Source organism: Sander vitreus, chromosome 9, assembly GCF_031162955.1.
Source record: "Sander vitreus isolate 19-12246 chromosome 9, sanVit1, whole genome shotgun sequence".
Classification (NCBI taxonomy): Eukaryota; Metazoa; Chordata; class Actinopteri; order Perciformes; family Percidae; genus Sander; species Sander vitreus.
In genome coordinates this window covers 32992791-33019328 of record NC_135863.1, presented here as the reverse complement: position 1 = coordinate 33019328, position 26538 = coordinate 32992791, and the positions used below count along the sequence as shown (strand labels likewise).

Below are 26538 nucleotides of genomic sequence, written 5' to 3'. Positions count from 1 at the left end.
CATTACGTCGACCAGCGTAGCGCGCGGAGTGCAAGCGCAGGGTTCTGTTCACTAGAAAAAAAATTCTAAGGTTCAGCAGAAACCTAACCCCGTCAAAAAGCCCAATATTCAGCCGAATCTGAAGCTGAATCCTGGATTCAGTGCATCCCTAGGATTTATACTGTACTTCTGTGTTTAAGGTTGTATGAATACTATGATACGTTAAAGGAACTTTTTACATGTATTAATCGATTTGTATTGCCAATGGGTGAACGGACTGTAGCATCTACTATCACCAGCCAAAGTATGAAAGTATGACCAGTAACCAAATAAAAATGATAAATCTCAATTATTTATGATTAATCTAATTTAGGTTCTTGCTAAAATTGACACTTGCCCATTATGAGACAATGAACGTACTAGCTACTGTATCTAGCAGAAGTGGAAACACTTGCTACAGGTCTGATGGTGCTGACTGAAAAGAGGATTAAACAGCCTCCTGCACGCACAATCCACTGTCAAAACTATTCCATTTTTAGATGATAGGTGTACGCAATCGGATATCAAAACATTTTACAACTAATATTACTGTCCACCGCAGGCAAGAGAAAACATTAAAGACTTTTTAATACCTTATTAAGTTGATTTATGGTTGTGCGGAGGCTCCATGCAGAGCTTTCGCCGTAGCCTACATAAGTGGCCTGAAGTTTACACTTGTGGCTTGGTAGGGAATGCAACCCTACCAAGCCACGGCCGTGACGTGTAGTTACATTTTTCGAGAGGTGACGTCGGTCTACAGCGTAGTGTCCGTGTCTCCACGTACCTATCAACGGCGTAAATTTAACGCAGAAACATAAATCACGCTTTAGGCTTTTTTAAGGAACTAAATTTAGTGCTTTTTAAGACTTTTTTTCAAGACCTGCAGTCAGATCTTCACTTCTTACCTGCACAACAAAATCCCGCCCACGGAAGTCGGCGATGGTGCGCGGGAGACGCGTGCGACCCCAGACAAACCTCAGGAAAAGAGACCTCTCTGTGTTGGAGAAGGACTCCATCACTTCCCAGAACCACTGGATGAGCGATGATGTCGGCTCCACTCCCTTATAAGTGGCCACTGACTTCAGCAGGTGGAGAGGGATGTCCGGGCTTCCACACACCTAGTAAGTTAAGTATGTAAGTAAAGTTTATTCATATGGCACTTATCACAGACGGCGTCACAAAGGGCTTCACAGGCCAAATAAATAAATAAATACATGGAAAAGTGTACGGTCAAACCAGCACACAGCCGGAGGATACAGGCAATGTCACAACCCTAAAACTGCTCTCACTAACCATTGTTTCCAGTTCGTAACCGGTGAAAAGCGACAGCAAGGGAACGGGAACTACTCGAGCCATTCCCTCGCGCACAGCAGAGACCTGCTCGTCGAACTCGTGGAGCCTGGAGGGTTTAAAAACCAAACAGAAAAAGGTAAACACAAATACAAATCGTAAAGTATATGCTTTTCTTCATTCAGCGGGTCTCTCACCTGTAGTTAATTGCCAGGCGGACGTATTCTGCACGGTTCTCCAGGGTGATGTGGGAGAACTTGGAGCTGAGCTGGATGTCCTGGCCGCTGGCGTTGGGCACGGTGAAGGGCAGGGTCATGGCCTCGAACTCCTCCGCTGTGGCCTCGTTGTCCCGGATGTACATCAAGCCAGGAATAAAATCCTTATCAACCTGGGAGGTACAGAGCAGATCACCACTTAATATTACCGCCATTTGTAGTGTTGGGCAAGTTACTCAGGAAGGGTAATACGTTACTTTTTCCTTATTACTTAGTATCAAGAGTACACAAAATGCACAAACTGTTTAGCCAGCTCCTTTAGGACTCATTGACTTTACTGAAACAATAATGAACCTTACAGGAGGAGTCAACAATCAGCCAAACTGCAGAACTTCAAATGTTAAGACTATTGCACATTTACTAGAAATGCACCAATAAACCGGCCGGTGACCGGAATTGGCCGGTTTTCATGTGCTCGGCCATGACCGGCGACCGGCAGGTCAGTCTGACACATGCCGATTTCATGCCGGTCAATGCTACAATTAACTGACAACATAAGTTATACGTGTTACAGTTTTCAAGGACGGACGCACACACGGACGCGACAGCACAGTCTCTTTCTTTTCTCTCAACTTTTCCGCCGTGTGTCGCGCGTACCCGCTCGCGGTCTGAAGTGCGTGTCCGCGCTATTCTCCCACATGTAGGAACCTCGTGAATTAACCTGCAACATGTCAGCTGTTTGGAGATTCTTCAGTGTGTGTGCAGAAGATAACACATTTGCAATATGCAACACCTGCAAGGAAAAAGTAGGGCGTGGAGGGACGACACCAAAAACCAGAATCACATTTTTTTAGTTGGATATTGGATATGAAAAGAAGGAAATGGTTCTAACGTTGCACTTTAGATGTGTGTGACTTTCCCACACCAGGAGTCGCTCTGCCTGCGTGCACACGGCAAGAGAGGAGAGGGACACTGCTCTGCTCACAGTGACAAGTTGGATGTCATCGATGGTCCCACTCGGATTAAGGCCGTTACTGTATATGACAATGTAGCTTCCAGCTGTTAAAAGTACTCCTCTCTCCGTTATCCTTCATCTAGTCTTTTGGCTAGTAGCCGACGTGACGTGACCTGGCCTTGACCTGCTGCGCGCTAGTCTCGCATCGCCAGACCTTCCTCCACAGCACTGTGGAGGAGGGTCTGGCTAGTCCACACAGCATTCTGGGATAGGAGAAAAATGTGCTCTGGTTTATTGGCATTTCTTTAAACCAATCACAATCGTCTTGGGAGGCACTTAGCTTAGCCTGTGCCGCTGCAAAATAGCATCGGGAAGGAACTTGCTTTGGTGGAACGTGTGTACGTTCAAAAGTAGTTTTAGTCGTGCAACAGAAAACTCAGATTGGACAGATAGTCTAGCTAGCTGTCTGGATTTACCCTGCAGAGATCTGAGGAGCAGTTAACCACAGTCCTCACAAATCCAGGTTAGAACGCCAACACAAGGAAACTGAAGATGAGGGTAGGGATGCACCGAATTCAGGATTCGACTGCATATGGGGCTTTTTGACGGGGTTCGGTTCATGCCGAACCTTAGAATTATTTTCCACTGAACAGAACCCTACGCTTGCGCTACCTGCGCTACGCTGGTCGACGTAATGACGGCGCCGTTGATTACGGAAAGGTGTTTACGTAGGTAGAGCGTTCAATGCAGTAGGCTGTGAGAAAGTGGAAATGGAACTCACGAGCAGAAAAGGCGCCGCCCGGCAGCACCCCAGCCAAAAGAAGGCGACCCAAGCTGAGCCACACGCCCAAACCGCAATGCCGACCTGTCCCGCAGCGGCAAGAACCCCAAACAACACACAATATCTCCGCTGCTAAAACACCTGCGCATGAAACATCCGAAAGAATACGAGCCGCGCATGAAGGAATCGCAGCAAGCCCAGGTACGGTCACACCTAAAAACTTGTGTTAACCAGACAGCCTCTCCCAGGCTGTCAGCCGTTCTCTCAGCAAATGAGCGGAGCGACCGAACGGCTGGCCGGCCGGCCGGCTGCTGCTTGTTAGCTAATGTTAGCTTTCTAATTTCACCCACCCAACATGCCTTCATCATACACTGGTTAGCGAAGATTTGTCACTCATCTGGCGATAGCGATGTGCTTTCCTATGATGTGAAAAGAGCGTGTGAATTCAACATTAATTTGTTACATTTAACTATTTTAGCGGCTGTGGACGTTGTTTACACAGTGGTGTAGTCTACGTGATACGCAGGTATACGCAGTATACCCACTAAGAAAGCTCCAGGATTTCCATATACCATATACATATACTATGTACATAGAGGGACATCCGGCGGAATTTCTGGCGGCACCTAACTATCCCGGAAATGTAACGTCGTCGATAGAGACTAGTCGTGTGCTAAATTACGTCACAAGTGTACACGTCACATAAGAAAGCCTACCTAGAAAAAAAATAAATAAATCACATTCTGGTAACGCAGCGTCACTTGGATTAATACCTCTAATGTAATTACTGTTACACTACTCGTTACTGGGTAAAGTAATAATATTACAGTAATACATTACTGGGTAACACGTTACTACCCAACACTGTCCATTTGTCTTTTAATAACCCATCATTTCACCTGGAGTATGCATTCTTCGCTGTGTGCACGAGGGCATGAGTGCACTCACATGTAAATATGCACTTACATGTGAGTGCACTCATGCCCTCGTGCTCACAACACGATTCCTGGGAGCTCCACAGCCATCTAGTCCATCTTGCGTCTTATGCTGGATTCATTTCCCATCTAACCTTTCTAATACCTTAAGGGCAAAACCGCAAAACAAGAGCAGCTTTGTGAAGGAAAAGGGCCTTTTTTCCCACTCCAATATTCTCTCAATGATGGTTCAGGAGCTCATGATCACAACGTGAGGGCAGTGTGAGTGGCCATCTCTTAAACAAAAGCTGAGATTGTGGCTCATGACTTCCTTTACTAAAATTAATATAGATTTGAACCTTTCTGAAGAGCAGGTACAGTATGAGCTTACAGTTAAGTTTCTCTCTGCAGAACTCTCTCGAGCAGGCAGCTGATAGGCTTAAGGTTTAATCTGAGGAAGAATGTATAGGAATGTGTTCTTTTTGCAGGTTATAATGCAGATCACAAGGGCTTGAACTGTTATATAATGTCTGACAAAGAGAGGCATTCCTTCTCATAGATGGTGGCAGAGATGGTAGTTAAGCTAGAGAAAAAAGAAGTGCATGGGACTTAGAGGGTACAGAACAAACTCACAACTGCACAATTCGCTAATTTCCACCTGATGAACGCCACCTCTTCATGAATAGGTGCATGTGTGTGAGATTAGTTCATTAGTAGTCTTGCACTGCCAGACCTGTCTGGCTATTCCAGAGTAGGAGAAAACGTGCTCTAGTTTATTAGCATTTCTTTAAACCAATCACAATCGTCTTGGGTGCCGCTAAGCACCGGTACAGTGCCTCTGCAAAATAGTCTCGGGAAGGAACTTGTTTTGGTGGAACGTGTACGTAGGGAGGGAAGCTATGGAATTAAAATGGCTGTCGAGAATGTGATGAGAGAAAAAAAAAAAAAAAAGAGAGAAATATAATTTGATTGTGAGTTTTAGCTTGGAGGATGTTTCTCGAAAACACAAAGAAAGCGGAAGGTGAGGGACATCTGGCAGAACCTCCAGCGGCACCTGAACTATCCCGTAAATGAAACGTTGTCGATATAGACTAGTTCATTAGCATAACTGACACCCCTAAATTACTGCATGAGGATATCTGCTCCACTCTGTTTGTGGAAAAGTTTTATTCACAAAAATCCTTTCAAGAGTAAAGAGAAGAATATCACACTGCAGAGCTTCAAGTCCTGCTGTAAGAAATCAGCAGACAAAAATATAAACGATTTAGTAGAGGTCCCCGATACTCCCACTGACGTGTCATAAGAGCAGCAGCAGCATTGTAGCAAGAATAAAGATGGGATGATTTGACATGAAGTTAGCCGCTAAAAAAACATCTTGCAAAAGCAATGAAAGGATTTGATCTGATCTTGGGTAGATGTTTCAGTTGAACAAAACAAAACAATGTAAGTAACCTGAGAATTGAAAGACAGCTTGTAGTAAAAAATGACACCTAGATTACAGGCTTAACATCATTAAATAAGGCAACCAGAGAAGAAAGACGAGAACTTGTTAATAATGCAAGTGCTGGGGCCAGGAGGGGGAATTATAATGATCTCTAGTTTGGAGTTAGTAAGCTGCAGGAACATTTTGGAAATCCAATTCTTAATTCAAGTAAGGCAAGACACATCGATGGTACCGGGCTTTATCAGGATATACAGTTGCATATCATCCACATAACAGTGTGACAGTCATAGTACACCTATGCATGTCACACTGTTATGTGGATGATATGAGGATGTTCCCCTGGACAGAGAGCATGAGGACCCTGAGTAAGCTGTTGGAACTACTAAACTGTCGCTATGCCAAAATATACAAAAAAAAAGCTAAACCTCTCAGTAGTTGATTAGTTTTTCTTAGTCATTTATCATCACATTAACAGTTGAATAAAAAGACACACACTAGATTCTCTTCTTATTCTATGAACTGTCATGCACAGGTGCTACAACTTAAAAACCGATACATAAAACAAACTAAAAAGACGTATGCCAGATGGCTCTTGTTGACTAATAGCTCTAATGTCTAAATCAGTTTGTAGTTAAGAGTGTTTTTTGCATGAGGCCCATTGTTTGAAAAGTTACACTCACTCAATCAATCAATCATCAGTGTGTATTACAGTAGTACACACTGGGGGGACCCCATTGTGTACAGAGGAGCAAGGCTGTGTATGTACCTCACTGAGGTCAGCAATGGTCAGGTTCATGCCGGCCAGCTGTTTCCATACCGGCTCTGCCAGATTCAGACTAAGAGGGCTTCCGGTCCGGATTGCAATGCCCAGGAGCACTCCTGCAGACAGAGCAAGGCAGAGCACATTACTCACAGATCAACAAAGAACAATTGTCAACACTGTTCTGTGCAAAATGTGTGCAGCAAAAAAGCAGAAATATCTGTAATAAATGAAGCATGCTCAACAATTCAGGCCAGGTGTTTTATCAGCAAAAATGCACATGAAGCATTTGCACATTTTAAAATAAACATACATATTTTCTTTTGTTAATCTAGGATTAACACCCCAGATGACACAATTGGGAGATTAACTGGATTATACCTAGGAAGCGGAACATGCTCATGTGAAGAGCGGACTTGGCTGCGGGGTTTAGCAGGAAACAGTCCCTGTTGGCGCCCGACTCGTCGCGACCGTTGGGGGTGACAATGAGCAGTGGAGTCAGGGCATTCTGCAGCTCCTCGCACATTTCGGCAATGGACTCGCTGTAGCCTCCGCCGCAGTCGTCCACAGACTCCCCTGAGAAACAAAGACGACTACTTAAAACGTCCAGGGTGAGGAAATACACATAGCCCTGTTTTGCTGTTAATTTACTTTTAAAGAATATGTAAGAGACATTTGGGCAAGGAGTGGACATGACAGTGTTAACACCTACCCACAAATTTGACCTTCCACACTCGATGAGGGAGCAGCAGGCTGTCTGGGCTGAACGAACTCATTTTGGCACACATCTGACCAAATACAGACTTGGTTCCGTCGGGACCTGCCAGGCCTCCTTTGCTACGGGAACGCTTCACCTGCAGGGTGAAGAAGAAAAAGAGATTATGGTTTGATTTGTTTCTGTTCTGTGCTTTATAACTTCCTTCTAGCTAGAGAGGATGGCGGGGGGGGGGGGGGGCACTACATGTGTAGAAAGGCAGTGGCCTGAACTGAGACTATGTGGAGTAAAGTCTAAAACTTAGTCCAGGAACCTCTGCAGACAGGCTGGGGCACAGATCACAGAAAGAGACACAGACAGAGACACACAGAGAACACAAATGATCCCATTATAATCTGGCGATCAAACTCACACTAATAATCACTTTGCCTCGGTCTGAACGCACCATAAGAGTGAGTAGAGACTTGAAGATAAAAGTGATTGTGAAACAGATTATGAGCAGGCAGTTGTTAAAGGGTAACTACCATTTTTTTCAAACTGGACCCTATTTTCCTATGTTTTTTGTGTCTAAGTGACTGATGGGAACAACAGTCTTCTTTGACATTGGTCCAGCATTAAGCAAGATCGCTGCAGTCGGCAGCGGCGAAACAAGCTGTAACGTAAGTTAATAGGGCAGTTGTCCAGCTTGCATTTACCTTCACTAAAGTGCTCGTTTTGCTGCTGACAGGCTCAGATTAATATTGTAAAGTGTCTGACAATATTATGGAAAGGATCTTTTCAGAAATAGACCTTTAAAACCTTGTTGAGACCTTTCTGTTTAACCAGAAACAGCTCTGAAGTCGCTAGCGCTAAATCCACCAGACTCCATTTAAAAAAGACAATACTTTTAGCATGTATAGAGCCAACATATTTTCACATGTAAATCGGTAAACTATGTTTATTTCAACCACAACTAGAGTTGTGATGGTTGGAAAAGTGGAAAGGCGACCCAAAACTGCTTTTCATAGTTTTATTTTGTTTCTGTTGACTTTGAATGAAGTGTATTTTACGATGCTAAAATTACTGTTTATTTACATGGAGTCTGGTTTTATGTTTAAAAAAAGGATCTTACTCTTTAACAGAAAGCTCGACCTCCTTAGAAATCCTTTCCATAATGTTGTCAGACACTTATAATAACAAACACAGAATATTAATCTGAGCCTGTCAGTGGCAAAATGAGCACTTTCGTGAAGGTAAATACAAGCTGGACAATTTCCCTATTAACTTACATTGTAGCTTGTTTCTCTGCTGCCGACTGCAGCGATCTCTCTTAATACTGGACCAATGTCAAAGATTGTTGTTCCCATCAGTCACTTAGACACAAAAACATAGGAATAAAAGGGTCCAGGTTTAAAAAAAAAAAAAAAACAGTAGTTACCTTTTAAAATGTGTGTTGTTTGCATGCATTTCCTACGGTACCTGTATCCTGTTGAGCTCCACCACAGGTCCATGCTGTCTGTCCCTCACCATTGTGGCTTGAACCACCTTCCTGAAAGCTGCTTCCTATTCACAGACAACAACACAAAATGTTTCACCAGACAAATAAGACTTTTTTTTGTGCCGAGAAGACATTATTTTTCATAAAAAATAAATAAATATGGGATTAAAATTGATGCTATCTCACCTTGCCCTGGGAGATGAGGATGCCCCTGAGTGTGTCGAAGCCCACTGAGGGTCCGTGGCCTGTCTGACCCAGTCGACCTTCCAGGTCAAACATTGGTATACACGGGCAGAAGAGCTCGGAAATATGATGCAGCAGCAGCAGCCTGTTCCTCAGAGCCATGATGGGGATTTCCTGCAGGTGGTTGTACTCCATGGGAACCTATAATACACCACATAGACAGTTAGAGATTTACAGCATGATGGGCATTTGAAGGTCTGCAAGTGACTTTGTTTTAATAATGCTTATGTCTAGTTGGTAGAGCAGGCGCACAAATACATAGAGGTTTATGCCTCGATGCAGAGGTCCAGGGTTCGAGTCCGACCTGTGATGATTTCCGGCATGTCTTCTCTCCCCCCCCCAAAAAAAAAAAAATAAATAAAATATGCTTATGTCTGCAACGCATTACTGCCCTCTAATGGAACATATGGACAGAGAAGTCATTTTCCAATATATAAAGAATGACAGTTTAAAGAAGTATTTTACTGCTGGAGAGAGGGTCTTTTCATAAAACCATTTTATAAAACATAAAACTTGGCTGTCAATGCATTAAAATGGCACAAACATTGTTTTGTTTTTTTAAATTGGTGCTACATGGCCAGAGAAAACAAAGAAAAGTGGGGTGTGGTATTCCATTTTGCTGAAAAGGTAGAAACCCCTGCTGGTGGGTGATGTAATGCAAGCATGTCACAGAATCAATATGGTGGCTGGGTGGTAACAAATGATCTCGTATTACAGTTAAATGGTAAGCTAAAATATTTTTCAGAAAACATTTCTTAGGCAAGAAATAGACAATACAGTAACAGAATCTTGGTTTATATTTGATTAGCACTGTCTAGTTTTACAGTTTAATCTGAGTTTGAGTGAGGGAGAGAGAGGCAGCTCTCTCTCTCTTGACCCACTTCTATACTCTTTGTGTCCGTAAATGGAATCAATCTGTAGTTCCATCAACAGCTCTGAGAGCCAGCAAGCTTTTTGCTGGCCTGTGAGTATGAAGCTCTAGGCACTGGTAAGATGGAGGGAAGTTTAACATAGTTCATTTACACATATTACCAACATTATTATAATGCAAAGTTAATAATAAATCAGCAAAGTTTCCCTTAAAGTTCTTTTCAAAACAAGTACAGTACCTGTGCAGGCAGTTTCCCAGCGTTGGTGGGCTTGCTGGTTGACCAGGCGAGGGTGTGAGCAGACCCACAGGCCACCCTGTTGATCTTCTTGCCCTGCAGCGCAGCCACCAGCCGTGGCCTCTGGATGGCATTAGTGGTCCCGTCTCCAAGTTGGCCCTCATCATTGTCACCCCATGTATACACTTCTCCTGAGCCAAACACAACAACAAAGACTTTCTGTGAAGCTGCAATCCAACCCGATTCAGCTAAACTGTTGGGACTCAAAGATACCAAATGGCAAGATGGCAAAGGGAACTTTTACAATAAACTGATCAAATACATTTGTCAGGGAACATATAGTGCCAATCAAAGGTTTGCACACACTTTCCCATTCACTTGTATGAGAAAGTGTGTCCAAACTTTTGACTGGTACTGTATATAAATAGGAGGATTATGCGTAAAATGGCCAATCCTACCATCCTCTGTGCAGCACACACAGTGCAGTGACCCTGTGGCGATGGCGATGACTTTCTTTCCTTGTAGCCCCTGAACCTGTCGGGGTCGTCGAACATGGTCGTCAGAGCCATGGCCCAGCCGATGATAGTCCCCTTTCCCCCTAAGAATAACATGATACATATAGTATACACAACTGAGCCATCTCTAACAACAACAACAGTGATACAAGAGGCCATGACCGATCCTCTACTCTGTGCTGTACGTACCAGGTGTACACTGCCCCAGGTTTAGTAAGAGCCACAGAAAACTGAGAGCCACATTCCACTTTGACCACCCCGAGGCCAGTAAGAGAGTCAATCTGAAAACAAGAAATCAATTTGTCAATCATTTGATGGACCATTACGAAAAACACCTCCGATCTCTTAGATTATGCCACTTGCCTTACAATGATACGATCTTGTTGAGTGAGGTTATGTGTTTGTATATGCAATAAATCATAAATTTAAAAACAAAACCCCTTCCTGTTCCACTGAAACAGAATGGGACGAAGCTAAGATATCTACAAATAGAAATGTAAATTAATAAAAATGATATTCTTTTATTTTTTTAAAGCTTTTAACACTTGTTTGCTTAGCATGTAGCATTCAACATACTGTGGTCCCTTCCTGTATAAAATAACTAGGGGAAAAAAAGGCAAGAATAAAGTGATGCTCCAGTGCACACTGCTGTGTAAATGGTCTTACCTTCATTGGGATTTTGCAGCCGTCACTGCCTCCCCGGCCCAATTTGCCGTAGTCCCCGTCTCCCCAGGACCAGACCATGTCATCATCTGTTAGACACAGTGTCTGGGCGTCCCCACTGCCACAGGCTACATCAATGACCCTGTGACCCTGTAGTGCATCCACCTGGATAAGCCACACAGACACAAACATCAGCTTTAGCCCACCGTGGTTGTCTGGGAAACCTTGTCAGAGTGAGGCAGAGTAACTGGTTTGATTCCTGTCCAAACACAGAGACATAAATGTCGCTGAAACACTGGGTTGACAAGTATTTTCGAGCCTTTTCAGTGTACTGACAAACCTTGCAGTGCACTCACTATATGTATACAGCACAGTATTTTGAGTTGCGTGAGAAACTGAGCTAAATGATCACTGACCAGCTTGGGTTTGAGCTGGTCCTCGCTGTCTCCATGGCCCAGTCGTCCGTAGCGACCCTTGCCCCAGGTGAAGAGCTCTCCACTGGCAGTAATGCAGGCGCTGTGTGCCCCTCCGGCTGCGATATCCACCACTTCCACTCCCCTCAGAGACTCGATTACACGAGGGCGGTCACAGGGGCTTAAGTCAAGAGGAGTCATTGTTACTATAAAAAACACAACCCTATGCCATCAATTCTTACAGTTGCATGATTTATATTGACATTGTGTATGTTTTGAACTGATAATGGAAGATGCAAATAGAAGAAGTTTTTAGAATAGAAGCTTTTGATTAAATCTCGACCTTCTGTTCCCATGGCCAAGTTTTCCATCCTCTGCCTCTCCCCATGAGTAGACTTCTCCCTCAGAGGACAGTGCCAGGCAGTGCTTCCCTCCAGAGTTTACAGCCACTTTCCTAATGAAGACATGTTGGATGGACTCCAGCAGAGTGGGGGTGGACACAGACTCTGTGCCACCGATACCCAATCTGCCTCCAGCTCCATATCCTGTTGCGTACAGCTGAGGATCAAGACAAAATATATATTAGTATGACAATAAATTGCATTTTCCTGGAAGTCATCAGATCGACACTGTTGATCAATACTTGTTGCAGTGTGCGGCCTACACAGGTTGATTTAAAAACTGCAGCTTGTGATAAAAAGAGAGACAGACCTTTCCATCAGCTGTGACAGCAAACAGAGTCTGCTCCCCGCCGATAAGCTGCACTGGCCGCAGTGTGGCAAGGGCTTCAGTGGGAGTGGGCACTTTGACCTTTGCCCCCTCAATGCCCCCCAGCTGGCCTCTGTGGTTGTGGCCCCAGCCGTAGATGGTGCCGCTCCCCCCAGCAGAGAGGGTCCAGTCGTCTGGTCGTCGGTTCATCCACTGTACTAGCTGCTCGTCGTGCTCGCGCTTGAACAAGTCGTGACTCTCATGGAGGCCATTCATGCTTTCATGATCGGCCATAAGCTCACAAATTTTCTTTGTAACCTTCAAAGGGACAGGAATAATGGAGGAAAACGGATTAAGAACATTCTCATGTCAATGTGTGACAAAGAAAAGTGAAGGCTAGCACAGACAGCACAGCCTGGCACACTCACCTCATCCAGGAAAGCTCTTGGTAGAGAGGTTCTTTTGTCTAGAGCTACAGCCACTCTGGAGGCGGTGCAATATCGGCGGAACCAGGCCCACTTATGGGTCTCTGCACAGCAGGGTAAGGTATCCAGCTCAAGATCACAGGCAAGAGCAACCAAGACCTGAACAAAATGTTAAATTAGCCTTGGTCTATAAAAGTCCAATACACTCTCAACCTATGGTGCCATTGTGTTGGTACTAGGGAAACAATTGTGAGCAAACCTTGAAAAATGGACTATGAAGCAGCTGCTTTCCTCCCCTGACAATGGGGTCCTCGTACTCATATTGCCTCTGCAGAGCCTCTGGTAGCCCTTTGACTAGAGCAGCCAGTGCACTACCGGTGAAACTCTGAAAGAAAATAGATCATCAGTCAATTTCATCATTATTAAAAAATACAGGCCCCCTTTTATTAAATAAGGGGCTCCATTAAAAATCCCTGTTTTTGTTCATTTTTGTCATCGTTACAGTTCTCCAAGAATTCCACAAAGCATAATAGAACATGTGAGGTGTGTAGAGCTGAACGATGGATAAGTTAGCTAAGGGAGTGGAAAGTAAATACAGTATATAACAACAAAGTACCATTATGGGAACAAAAATAAAATCAATGGGACAAAAATAAACAGTCACAAATCATGTGAACATCAAGAAAATTAAAATAAAGAACAGAATAACAACTGAAAATAGCATTGCCATTGTGTAGCCAATTTAGTTTTGCTATGGTACCTGAATTTTTTTTCGTTGTAATATTTGTGTGAAGCTGAGATGGATGCTACACACAAATATTACAACAAAAACAAATTCAGGTACCATAGCAAAACTAAATTGATTAATGACCTAAATATATCTGCTTGTACACGATAAGTGACCATATATGAAATAAACACTGAAAAGTGACACATATGGGTGAAATATGTTCAACATTGTAAAACCAAATGGTATAATAACAGGCATGTTCCAATCAGCACTCTATTACTGTAATATAACGTGGTAATAATTATATAAATTAATTTTATTATTAATATTTCAGTTAGGCTGTTTAGCAAGTATCTTTCATCTGTGGGTTCACACTGTACTCACCATAGAGCGAGCCTCGCCCTCACTGTCACCCAGCAGCCTGTTTATGTTGATGGACTGACCGTACTCTGTGGTCAGAAGCTTTCGGAGTCTCTGCAGAGCCCACATCCTGTGTCCAGCAGCTGGACAAAATTGAATGCAACATGAATACGTATTTTACTTCTAACATTATGTCTATGGTAAAGACATTGCATGGTGGATCAGGACAATCATACTGTACCTAGTGCACTAAGCTGGGCACAGGCAGCAAGGGAAGCAGCTAGGCGAGGCACAATGCTCCTGTTGGAGGCAAAGCTGAGCCTAAAGTCCAGCAGACAGGTGACCAAGTCCATGGAGGGGCAGGACAAGATACAGCGATCAGACAGCAAGTCTTTGGGACCTGAGGAAAGGCACAAAAAAGGCTCAGTGCCTAGGCGGTCTGTGTATGTGCTAGTGCAGTGGTTCAATTATAGTAGGATTTCAGAAACATACCCTGTCAAATGACATATGAATTGTGTGTGAGAGGTTTATTAATGCCAATATACAGAGGGTGTTTTTTTACTGGTCACTCTGTTTAGTTTAACATCTGGTGACAAAACTAGTGTCAGCAGCATTTTGTTCTAAGTGTTTGATGCGGCTCACCAGCAGCAGGCATGATGGGGTAGACAGTGAAGCGCCAGCCCCAGCCGTTGACAGAGCCATCACTGGTGAATTTCCATTTGAGTTCATCTCCTGGGATCCTTAACTCACTGGACCAGTCAGACCACTCCCGACCTGAAACACACCCAGCATGCCACCACATTCATTTTTAATTCATTGGCACACACTCAATGACTATATAGCTTTACGGTCTTCCTCTCATCACCTGATCTGACAGAGACAATCCTATTGGCTCCATCCATGATTGTCAACGGGTCGTGGCGTCGCTCAGTTGAACATTGTCGGTCAAACTCTATCCTCAGACCCTCAGCACCTACAAAACAAAACAAGATCTCAAGCATCATTCTGAAGAATGTTGCTCTAGGTAAAAACATTTACCCAATGTCAAACTAAAGTATAAAATAAAGAGTGCCTCCTTTTCCCCTTTTTTACCTGGGATCTTCACAGTACCACTGGTAGAGGTGTCATCTGTGTACGGATGGCTGCTCTCCACAACAACTGGCTGGGATGACAGACGGCCACTCTGTGAGTCCGTGGCAACGTCCTCTAACTCGGTGACACACAACTCCAGCAGCATATCAGCAACCTGCACACACCGGAGACCCGAAGGTGTCAAATGTTACCAACGTCCTATGAATCACAAGGCCTGCATGGAATCAATAAAAGAATGCAGTAAATCACCTGTGGATAAGCTGTACCCATGCCAGACAGCACAGCGGACAGCACCTCCTTGCCCTTCTCACCAGAGCGACAAGACACCGCCAGTTTGAGTACGTCCACCATTACACGTGTATCATCAGGCACAAGCAGACTGGTGAACTCATCGAGGTACTGAGGCTCTGGACCAACCACTTTACTCTGGTTCTCAGAGTCCTGAAGATTGACATAATACAAGAAAATGGCTGAGTTAGCTTCATGTGACTGTTAATGGCTTCACCAAACACTAGGGGTTGGAGGAAAAAAATCGTATCAGGATTTTTTTTGCAATGATTTTTTTTTAAATTGATTCTTTTCCTATAAATCTATTGAAACTGAAGGAATGATTCTTTTTTTTATTATTCTTTTTATTTCATTTTTATTTTACCAATGAGTCACCTAAATATTTTCCGTTTATACAGTACCGTTGACGGCGACTGCATCATATCTGTTTCCAGCACAACAGAGCGAAAGCAGAAAATCCATGTTATGTGCTTCTTTACAAATGAAATAAATGTCAGACTGACTAACTGGCATGTGATGTGCATTCTCTTTAGAAAATAATTAGTTTTTAGAAATGTCTCATGATATATTGTCTCTAGAAGTGTATTATGCAACTTTTGTTTTTGTTAAAGAAGAAAGAGAAAATCGCAGTACTGACGAATCGCAATAAATGAAAATCACAATACAGATAGATAGAGATATATATGGTCCCAGCCCTACCAAACATGTATGCTCAGTTAGACAGACTAACCTCTTTTGTCTTAGTCATGGTTTCGGCTATGATGCTGGCTGCTCCGGGGTCATCGGTGACGGGAATGAAAGGACGTGAAGAGGCACCAGAAGCAGAGGGAGTCATAGCTGATGATGGGGTGACGGCATCTTCTGATGAGGGAGCCTACTCACACACACAAAAATACACTTTCAATTATTTTCTAAATTTCTAAATAAAGTACATCACATTAACAAACTTACACTTTCATTCACATTGCAAGATAGGGCCTTGGCAGGGGTCTGATCTCTCCGAGAGCCTTTCTAGTTTAAACTTTAATATCATTTTAATATTGAGTGCTATAGTGATTGTATTATAGCCTGTATTAATTCTCAATAGCTGGAATATCAAATAATAACCAAAGCAACAAGGACAGAAACCTTAAGGGTTAAAACTTTAAGAACCAGAATGAAAATGTAGAAGTTGTGGTGGAAAACCTAAGAGTTGTAATTATGATCAAAGCCCTGTGAGAGTTTTTGGTGTTTCCAAGTGGGATACAAATATAGTTTGCTGATGGCTGCATCTGCACAACTGGTAAATATGGTTTTACAGTAAATCAGCACAAAATGCAGTTGAGGCAGTGCTTTTATGGGAGAAAAAAAACTGAATAGCATAGGAACACCTTTAACTGACTTATTACACATTATGTTTTTCAGAGCCACGATTGGTGTTTGTAAATTAAAGTCACTACGATCCTCACCTCTCCCTTCTTATCTTGCCAGGGATTAGGGCTGACTCGTTCCTCAGTTTCAGGCAGGACGGGAGGACCTTCTTCATCACTCACGCTGGATGAGGATGAGGAGTCTGATGGGGGAACAGGTGAGCTGGAAGGACACTCTGCTGGCAGAATCATACTGGCTGGCATCAGAGCACCGACCACTGCATCCCTGGGGGAAACATACAACACGTCCTGTCAACAGTTATACCGACCAATGACAATTACCAGTGCCAGTCAGCTGAGGGAGGTATTTAGAGGTCATACGCACTTTTATCTCCTCCTGTTCAGAATTAATGCTTCAGCAGGGCGTCGTTCATCTCTAGTTTGAAAATAAGATGTTAACTGGTGATCCTGATCCTATACTCTCGTTCCAGGTTCTGACTGTCCAACAATCAAAACTTAAACTACACTTTTGCCATTAACGCCCCCAAGCAACTAAATCATACACACTTTAACTGACTTAATGATTGTGCCTACTTAAAATCTTGTAAGGTTTCTTGTACTTTTGTAACCACTTATTTTATGAGATTGTAATTCCTCTTTCTTGTGCTTTTTATCTTCTCAGCTATTCTGTTTTGATGCCTTTTCCCAAACATGTTGTTGACAGTTTTGGAGATCTTTGTGTACATCACATTTCATTTTTGCTTTTTATTTAATGGCTGAGAGTGAAGTGCAACAAGAAATATTTAAAAAAGGAGAGGGGGATGTGGCATGTGACAAAGGTCCTTAGCCAGACTTGAACTAGTTGTGTCACAGTTGCATGGTGCATCATAGTCTTCTGACCCACCAGGATAGGATATATTTTAAACCCTGTAGACGACATACCTTGCATACATGACTTGGAGGGCTGACAGGACATGAGACAGAGCCTGCTGTTTGGCCAAGTTGCCATCCAGACTGAGGAGAATCTTGGCCAGCGAGGGTCGATTAGGCTTCACGCTGCTCTGCCCGCTCATCTTGTTGTTTACAGCTGATGAGTCACTGTCTGACTGGACACCTGCAGTGTACAACACCAAAACAATGACCACACTATTTTGATGTGAAGCCCCTTAAATCAGCAGGGCCAGCAGATTCAGCCCTGCAGTCCCAGGCCAACCTGTGCCACCTCTCGCTAAGTCAATTAACTGCAACAGCCGTCTAGATGGGGAGATGTTGAATGTCCATGTCTCCTATCTATAGGCAAGGACAGCAATAGCTTATGCAACTGTGCAGGCATTAGTGTTGCAACTGCATGTTTTTCCTTTTATATAGCTGACTACATGTCTGAAAAATTCTGCTATTATTGTCCTTCAGGTGGCACAGGTTGGCCAGTGTACAACTGGGCCCATATACATCAAACTAATGGTGCGTTCAAACCGCCTGCGTTCCGTGCAAAATCATACAAAGCCAATGCAAAGACACGGATATGCGAAATTCGCACGAGTTGAAATATTTCAACTGAGTTAGAAATTTGTGACTTGTGATGATGTGTCGCAAAAGCCTATCATGTTTAGATTCTGCTGATGTCCTGACACTATTGAATCAGAAATGGAGGAACAAATCATTGTAGCTGTGGAACCCAGAGCTCTATAGTACCTCATTATTTGTACAGAGAGCAGAAAGAAAAAGGAGCTTGGAAGGTGGACTACCTGGTAAGTTCTGAAATGATGTGTCTGTTGTTGGGTTGATGGATCGGTTGCAATGTTAGCATAGCCCTGATCAATCCAAACTTAATTCAGAAAACAAGCATTTTAAAAGTTGTTTGCTTGTCATCTTGCAGACAGACCTGACAAAGTAGGAATTGAGACTTTATGGCCCTTTTATTTTTCGGCCATACTGATGATGGAACGATACGTTGTTGGTGCCTACACTCTACATCGGCGGGTAACGCAAGTAGCGCGATTAAACACAAATGATTCTGATATGAGCCTGCGATCAAACATACATGATTAAAGCGACGTGAATCATCGCAACCCCTCGGAGTGAACACACTTTAGAATGCACTAAAGACCAAACTCTTATCACTGTAAGAAAATGAAGACGCATTATTTGCAGCAAAATGTAAGAGTAACTTTTAAGAGTTGCTCTCAAGTGATCACACACGATTAATCACATGTATGCTCAGAGCAAAAATAGCCAATCAGAGACAAGAATTACTTAACATCTGCCCATTGGTCATTCTTTTTTTACTTTAATTTTCTAAAAGTTCATTTTATTTCTGTGAAATCTTTAATATCTCTTCAGTAGTTATTTGCATATAAAATTAAATTAACAAATCTGACACATTAGTAATACCTTATATGAATATAGAAAATTAAATTGAAAAATATAGGAAAACATTTTAACAAATTGGCTGAGATGGAAGCAAAAAAAGAAGGCATTTTTACGTTTATCTTAAGTCCAAAATTTCACTTTTAGCAGTTTGATAGAAACAGGCCCTGGTCTGACAATGACAGCCCAGCTCCCCCTTGTGGACAATCTGCAGTGTGCTAAACAAAGTTCATGAGAAATCTATAAGCAGTACCAAGAGCTGCTTCGCATCTAACCAACCCCCATTACAATTCCAACCATCAGGAAAGATTTGATGTGATGTGTTAATAGGCTTGCAAGCAAAGGGAGGACTACCTAAATAGGATGCTCCGAGGGAGTCCCTGGCCGTCTGGAAAAGTACTGGCTCATGAACTGAGGGAGTGGTCACATCCACGGTGGTCCAGGACACGCTGTGGGAGGAGCCACAGGCCACACGAGTGATCTTCTGTCCCTCCAGACCCTGCACCAGGGTGGGCTTCCTGTTAACTGTGGTGGTGCCGTTCCCCTGCTGCCCATGATCATTGTCGCCCCACGCATACACCTGACCGAGAAACAAGATAGAAAATCATCAACTTGAGGAATGGGATATGGCTCTTACTAGAGTCCACTCCTCTTCCATATGTTCCAGACATTATTTAATACAGTTTAAAGTGTTACACAGGTTGCACTTCTCAAAAGCCAAATTAGCAAGAATATTTCCGAACGTAGACCCATTATGTGATAGATGTAAACAGACGCCAGCTACTTCCTATCATATGTTCTGGTCTTGTCCAAAGCTTGTTCCTTTCTGGTCATCCTTTTTTGAAGTCATCTCTAATGCTTATGCTTATAACATCTCACCTTCTCCCTTGGTTGCTGTTTTTGGTTGGTTTTCTGATACAATGGGATCTGTTCCCCCTGTTCATTTGCAGAAGGTCATTGCCTTTTCCTCCTTATTAGCTAGACGCTTCATTTTATTTAAATGGAAGACTGCTACTCCTCCATCACACCACCACTGGATTAGGGACATTATGCAGAATGTTAAGCTGGAAAAAAACCAGATGTACCCGCAACGGTTCCATCAACAGATTCTACAAAACCTGGGACCCTCTGATAACTTACATGATAACAATTTACCTGGTCTGGAACTGGAACACTGAATGTTTATACCTGCCCTTGGTCAGTCCTGTAATAAGGAATGTTAGGTGTACTTTATATATATATATATATATATATATATATATATATATATATATATTTTTTTTATTTTTATTTTTATTTTTATTTTTTTGGGTCCGTCTGTTGTCTGTGACAAGTCTGTCAGGTTGATTTTGGGTTTGGTCTGTCTCTGTCTCTCTCTTGTTGGGATTGTTTTTCTATGGTTATTTGTAAAAAATTGAATACGATTGTTTTATGTGATAATTGGAAAATTATTATAATTCATCAACTTTACTTTCCATACTTTTAGATACACTGCTTAATGTGTAGGAACCTTAAAAGAAAAGCCACACAACAAAAAGTAAAGGCATCACTCCAAGCACTCAATCTTAACAACCCTGTTAAAGTGGTCAAATATTGAGTAGCTGCCTCTCATCATAGGAAGTGATGTGCTAACATTATTACATTTGTTCCGAGGGAAGGTATAAGGTGAAACTGGCAGTGTAACAGTAAAGGTCAGAGGTGCCTGAAAAGGTAGAGTGAGAGTCGATAAATAAAGTCCCACTAAATGAGGGGAAATTCACACATCTGGAACAGCGCCATGGCAGTAAATGAGGGCCTGAACTTTGTGCTCTGGTTTATAAAACTCTGATGGTGGTGGTCAGTACAAACCTGTCCTGTTTCTGTAACAGCCAAACAGTGCAGTGCTCCAACAGCAACATGGACAATCTTTTTGCCCCTCAGTCCCTCCACCATCTGGGGCTTCCGCACATGGACATCGGTGCCATGGCCCAGTCGGAAATAGTCGCCTTTGCCCCTGTTTGGAAAGACAAACCGTAAATGCTCATCGGAAAACAAAAGGACCAATGATAAATGATGAGGTACAGTTATTGTATCGGTCATCTATCTTACCAGGTCCACACAACTCCAGATTTAGTAAGAGCCAAGGAGAACTGTGCTCCACATTCAATTTGGCAGACACCCTGCCCATTGAGCCTCTCGATGTTCTGGGGGATGTTGCAGCCTTCACTGCCTCCACGGCCCAGCTTCCCAAAATCCCCATCACCCCAGGAGAACACCAGCCCTAACACAAATTAAAACATACATTACCAACTAGAAATTAAACCACATCTATCTAAGCCAAAAGAAAACTTCTAAAGAGTTTAAAAGGTATTTTTTGTTGACATTCAAGGTTTCGGACCAAAATGCACTGTGTGTAATACTAAAATACAATCAACACTGGGACTCGCTCAGAACATAAATCTCTAGTGCTACTAATGGAAGGAAAGGAAGTGCATTAAAAGAAATACCTTCATCAGTGAGGGCTAGAGTTTGAGCATCCCTGCTCCCACAAGCCACCTGAATAACACGGTGGCCTAGAAGCACCTTTACCTAGATGATACAGCAAGAATGAGTGCATGGTCACTTTACACACTTCATAGTAAATATGGATTCAAAGCAAATAAACATCATAAACTGTAATCAAGCTCTTATAATACCTCAGCTGAAGAATTACATTATCAGTGTTGTTTATTTCTGTTATTAAGCCCATCAGTGTTCCTGTGAAGTGAAGAAAGGGGTGAGATAGGAGAAATAGACATACCAGTTTTGGTCTCAGCTGAGTAGTGTTGTCTCCATGTCCAAGGCGTCCATATTCCCCCAAACCCCAGCTGTACAGCTCACCACTGGAGGTGATTGCCGCACTGTGAGAGCTGCCACAGGCGATGTCGCGAATTCGCTTAGTCTTCAGTGCCTCAATCAACCGAGGCTTGTCACAGTTCCTAAGATGAAAAAACATACATTTCTTTTTCATTTTAATTTATACTTTTTATTGATCCCCAGTGGGGAAATTACAATGTTTGCACTTTGCCTTGCTCAAGAGCACATTGGTAGTGCACAGGAGGTGAACTGCCACCTCTCCAGCTACCAGTCCACACTTCGGTCCGTATGGGGACTTGAACCTGCGACCCTCCAGTTCCCAACACAGCTCCCTACGGACTGAGCTACTGCCACCCCTTTTTAATTTTTTTCATTAATTAATTCACACATCATTGCAAAGTTGTCCATAACACTGCATCATGGAGATGTTAAACAGAAGTCACTTTTGATTTAGGAATTCACATTCTGGACAATAATGAAAATCATCTATTTAACCATTTAAAGAATACCCAAATGGAGAAAAGGCTGATATGACCAAATGTAAGCAGTATCTGTGCAAGATAACATACATTCTGCTGAAGTGTCCCAGTTTGCCATCGTCTCCCTCTCCCCAGGAGAAGACCTTCCCGTCCACAGTCAGGGCCATGGCGTGGCGCCCCCCGGAATGCACGGCGACCTTCTTCACCACATAGTTACTGAGTGCAGTGATCTGACGGGGGATAGGGATGGTCCCACTGGACAGGCCCAGGCCTAACCTGCCGTTAGTGGCCTCTCCACATGCGTAAATCTTCCCCTCGACTGTCACTGCAAAAGTGACACAATGTTTAGATACACCATATGTGCATGTTATAGGAGAACATAAACTCCAAAAACATTTATCACCCACCTGCAAAGAGGCTTTTGGACCCACCGGCCACTTGTACCACATTGAGTGCAGAGAGAGTTTCAGAGAAGGAGGGCACTTTGATCTGTGAGGGACACAAACAAAACCGATTAGAGAATGCAGCAGCTTCTGAGCTTCTCCCACACGCTCACCCAAAGGATGTGTCTGGTCCCCTCTGCTGTGCATTTTCTAAAGTGTCACATCCTCAAATGTGCTTAAACAGTAAGCACACATTGTTACATAATTACAAGACAGAGCATTGGCCTGTGTTGCAGATCTGATACACTGGGTTCACTGGTGGAAAGTTCCAAAGCATAGTACAGTATTGTATCACTACTGCATTTTACTTGAGTATTTCCATTGTATTCTACTCATACTTCTACTTCACTAAAATTAAAAAAGGGAAATATTGTACTTTTACTCCACTACATTAACAGCTATAGTTACTTGTCACTTGAAGGTGAATGTTTTGAATTTTACATTCAAAACATTATAGTCATCTTATAAAGACACATTGTTATAAACTACCACAGTAGGTTACATAGTTAAAATGACCTCCACCTTGACCAGCTATAACATCAAAATCCTTATATGTGAATTCAGCAGTGATAATAATCTAATAACTTACCATAAAATAATATACCACTCTAAAAGGGGCCATTCTGCTGCATAAAATACTTTTACTTTTGATACTTAAAGTGCATTTTGCCACCAATATCTTTATACTCTTACACAAGTAAAAATTTGAGGTCTTTTACTTGTAATAAGAGTATTTTTTACAGTACATTATTGCTACTTTTACTTAAGTAAAAGATCTGAATACTGCTTCGATCACTATTTGGAGGTAGTAGCGATCAATATAATGACTAAAAAAACACTTTTCAATTCATAATATGGGAAGTGTTGTGTATAGCTCAGACTAACTTAGTTAGCCCTTTATGGAGAGGATTTGAGGCATGTAAACCATAGGCTAGTTTAGCAATTGGCTAATGCTGGGTTAAATATACACAAGCCACACCTTAGAACCCTTGAGCCCTCCCAGCTGGTCCTTGTCATTCAGCCCCCAGACAAACACTTTGGTCCTGATGGTGGCTGCAGACTCCAACCCTGATGACTTCTTCCGAGCAAGACTAAAGGACAAAAAAAAACAGTGAGATCCTGGATATGTATTCACGTTATATTGATTTAAATGTTTAGCAGTCATGTTAAAGTTAACCTTGCTGTATAGTTAATTCACACTATGGGAAATAGATCAAACACACTCAGTAAATAAATAAATAAATGCAATTCCGTATCATTTTGGACTATTATTATTACCATATCTGTGTCTAAAATGTTGGAAAAGCTAGAGCAGATAATAAATAAATAACACTTTTTAAAACAAAACTTGCTAAAGAAGTCCACAAGGGACCTACAATCATTAGATCTGAGAAAAGTCATTTAGTTAGTTCTGATGCTCACATTGATTTTACATTAATTCGGCTTAGGTGGTGCCAAGTCTTATAATGGTAGGGAAAACCCTGACTCTTCCCCAACCATGGTAAGCTTTCATAACGGCATGAAGCCATGCACCTGTGGGCATATATACATCAACATCTATTAAGCTATGTCAGCAGACACATGCTCTACATCCTCAATTTACTGGTTCACTTATCAAATTGATTACCCTGCATCAGTAGAACCCCCCTGCCAGACTTATCATGCTTGCTAAAGATGAGGAAAACATCTACAACCACACCACACTTATTCCTTCGTGCGTTTGACAATGCAGCACTGAAACATTCCTTGGCCCGTCATACCTCCCAGTGGCAGTTTTGTCATCATCCTCTTCTTCATTGTCAGATGCCAGGAAAGGGACTGTGGCCAGGTCTTCATCCTCAGCTCTGATGCGTCCAACAATGCCAAGCCCGTGAATCTTGCAGTCTATACCAGAGCTGCGGCACTGCTTGATTGCAATCTCGATGTATCTGTGATACTGGGGGGACAGACACCATTGAAGTTATTACAACACCAATCTTTAGGGTAATAAACAATTATTCAAAGTCAAGTTGATGTATATTATTAGGTCTGACCGCTATATTCCACTAGGCGTGTCTAGGGGAGCAATCACGGCCATGCAAGTCAATGTTTGATATTCCACCAGGCACGTCCCAGAAGTGTGCGTGAAGATGCTCTCTGCTCCGCTAAAGATACGTGCCAGGTCTATTTTTTACGCAAGGAGTGGGGGCGTTCGCTGTTCAACAGGCTGAGCAAGAAGTGGAACAGCGAGAGCATCCGGTCAATTTACCAAAAGACAACCCCCCAATATCGTATACGTCTCTTCTACAACACCATGGACTACAAGAGATTCATCTTGGAGGTGGAAAAAACACAAGATATTAACATTATACGACATCACAGATCCTTTTTTATCAGGACAACGCCAGAAAAGAGAAGGCATCGAGTTTAATTGCAGGAGTGCTTGGAGTGGAAGGTAGATACTAGCTAATAAACACGGCATTGTTCTTTCAAGTACTTGTAGAGACAATAAAATCTGCGAGTGGGGCAGCAAGACTCTTCGCTTCTGAGAGGCTCCTGGTGTGGTATGGCGTGTGGCGGAGGACGGAACAAAACCAGAACGCAGCACAGACGCTCCCAGTGGAAAATACAGGTTAGCAAACTAACCTCAGTACAGTCACTCAGGAGAGGGACAGTGGTGTCTGTGGGATTGATGTTAATTGACTTCAGCTCAATCAAGTTATTCAAAGAGCTTCCACCTGTATATTGAGAAAAAGAAAAACATTACCTTTGATAACCAAAACTTAAAAATGTCAAGAACACCAAGTTGTTAATGCAAGAGGAACTATTTGAAGAGCAAACAGTACATTACAAATGCAAACTAAGAGGCAAAAAAACACCCATGTTGGTAAACTTTTAAAAGAACAACATAAAATCAACTCGCCTGACACCACTACTAGTGAGGGCATGTAGCTGCTGTCCGCTGGATCCACAGTCATCTTCAGCCTGTGCACCAGAACGTCTGGGAAGAGCTCGAGACGAATCCAGTGCTGTGGAGGAAAGAAAGCCAAATTGTGTCAGGAGGTGATGCATTACACTTTAATAAAGCTAAACTAAATAGACTGTCATGCAGCTTATTGGAGTATGCAATTCAATCTCGTGCCTTTCCCTGCGAGCCGGAAGACTGCCAACACTGATCACTGCAGTCAATGAGGCGTGAGGCCTGGTTTACGGAGGATGAGACATTGAGGCTCTTGACAGCACGGGACCAGTCGTCAATAAGCATCCCGCGCTGGCTGTTGTGATGCTTCTTGAGCTGTTTTCCTGAGCGGCCACAGAATGCTGGAGACTGGCCTGATTGAGGGGGAGATAAACAATGGTAAACCTGTTGTTGCACACATAAAAACATCACATATACTATGTAGGTGAATGTGTGACCAACCAGGCTCATTGATTCTGCCAAAGGAATGCCTGGTGTTGTGTTTGCGGGTCTTGAAGCAGTTTTCACAGAAGTCAAAGTCGTCACAGTTCCTGCATTTGAATCTGGGGCCGTTTATGGGAAACATCTGACAGCCATCACACCTGCAGACGAGACAAGTTGCATTTGAACATATTGAGATACATAGTTAATTGGGCAGACAGACACCTTAAATATATCCATACCTCACTCCAGGGTGAACACTGGGCACCAGTTCCATTTCAGACAGCAAGCCAGTCCAGTGGGACTGCTGAGGGAAGTCTACAATCACATCCTTTCCATTGGCACTGAAAGCTAAAAACAAAAATAAAAAACATGTAGCTCTCTTAGTACAGAAAACAGTGGATTCAGCAAACAACATCTTTAATAGCGGTGTTTGTTAAAATTATAAATAAAATAAAAATTGAAGATGAGTGTACCTAAGTTGACAACCGAGTCCTACGGAATATGTGGTGATGACGAGTTTGGGGGGTTAAGGATAGGAGGGGATGTGTTCATGTTGTAAATTGTATGTTTT

The 26538-nt window shown here is 42.8% G+C and overlaps 1 protein-coding gene across 3 annotated transcripts in view; it reads right to left on the bottom strand.

Moving 5' to 3' along the window:
• The window catches only part of herc2 (HECT and RLD domain containing E3 ubiquitin protein ligase 2), a 52670-nt gene that overhangs the window by 1400 nt on the left and 24732 nt on the right, over positions 1 to 26538 (bottom strand). For 2 of the 3 annotated variants that reach the window (XM_078259833.1, XM_078259834.1), the window contains exons 51-90: positions 26207 to 26315; positions 25986 to 26125; positions 25707 to 25897; positions 25488 to 25593; positions 25211 to 25302; positions 24346 to 24521; positions 23565 to 23676; positions 22550 to 22631; positions 22233 to 22467; positions 21608 to 21785; positions 21315 to 21396; positions 20917 to 21088; positions 20677 to 20821; positions 19183 to 19408; positions 17404 to 17575; positions 16561 to 16747; positions 15843 to 15986; positions 15074 to 15265; positions 14825 to 14978; positions 14598 to 14705; positions 14375 to 14506; positions 13974 to 14132; positions 13757 to 13875; positions 12902 to 13027; positions 12646 to 12801; positions 12221 to 12535; positions 11853 to 12067; positions 11513 to 11690; positions 11100 to 11261; positions 10623 to 10714; positions 10377 to 10516; positions 9922 to 10109; positions 8756 to 8953; positions 8551 to 8634; positions 7090 to 7231; positions 6759 to 6953; positions 6384 to 6496; positions 1506 to 1696; positions 1312 to 1417; positions 924 to 1136 (exon numbers count right to left, since the gene is read on the bottom strand). In XM_078259833.1, the coding sequence (XP_078115959.1) occupies positions 924 to 1136; positions 1312 to 1417; positions 1506 to 1696; positions 6384 to 6496; positions 6759 to 6953; positions 7090 to 7231; positions 8551 to 8634; positions 8756 to 8953; positions 9922 to 10109; positions 10377 to 10516; positions 10623 to 10714; positions 11100 to 11261; positions 11513 to 11690; positions 11853 to 12067; positions 12221 to 12535; positions 12646 to 12801; positions 12902 to 13027; positions 13757 to 13875; positions 13974 to 14132; positions 14375 to 14506; positions 14598 to 14705; positions 14825 to 14978; positions 15074 to 15265; positions 15843 to 15986; positions 16561 to 16747; positions 17404 to 17575; positions 19183 to 19408; positions 20677 to 20821; positions 20917 to 21088; positions 21315 to 21396; positions 21608 to 21785; positions 22233 to 22467; positions 22550 to 22631; positions 23565 to 23676; positions 24346 to 24521; positions 25211 to 25302; positions 25488 to 25593; positions 25707 to 25897; positions 25986 to 26125; positions 26207 to 26315 (6227 nt within the window). Of the gene's footprint in view, positions 1 to 923; positions 1137 to 1311; positions 1418 to 1505; positions 1697 to 6383; positions 6497 to 6758; positions 6954 to 7089; positions 7232 to 8550; positions 8635 to 8755; positions 8954 to 9921; positions 10110 to 10376; positions 10517 to 10622; positions 10715 to 11099; positions 11262 to 11512; positions 11716 to 11852; positions 12068 to 12220; positions 12536 to 12645; positions 12802 to 12901; positions 13028 to 13756; positions 13876 to 13973; positions 14133 to 14374; positions 14507 to 14597; positions 14706 to 14824; positions 14979 to 15073; positions 15266 to 15842; positions 15987 to 16560; positions 16748 to 17403; positions 17576 to 19182; positions 19409 to 20676; positions 20822 to 20916; positions 21089 to 21314; positions 21397 to 21607; positions 21786 to 22232; positions 22468 to 22549; positions 22632 to 23564; positions 23677 to 24345; positions 24522 to 25210; positions 25303 to 25487; positions 25594 to 25706; positions 25898 to 25985; positions 26126 to 26206; positions 26316 to 26538 lie in introns of those variants that run through there. The other variant, XM_078259835.1, reaches the window with a different exon arrangement.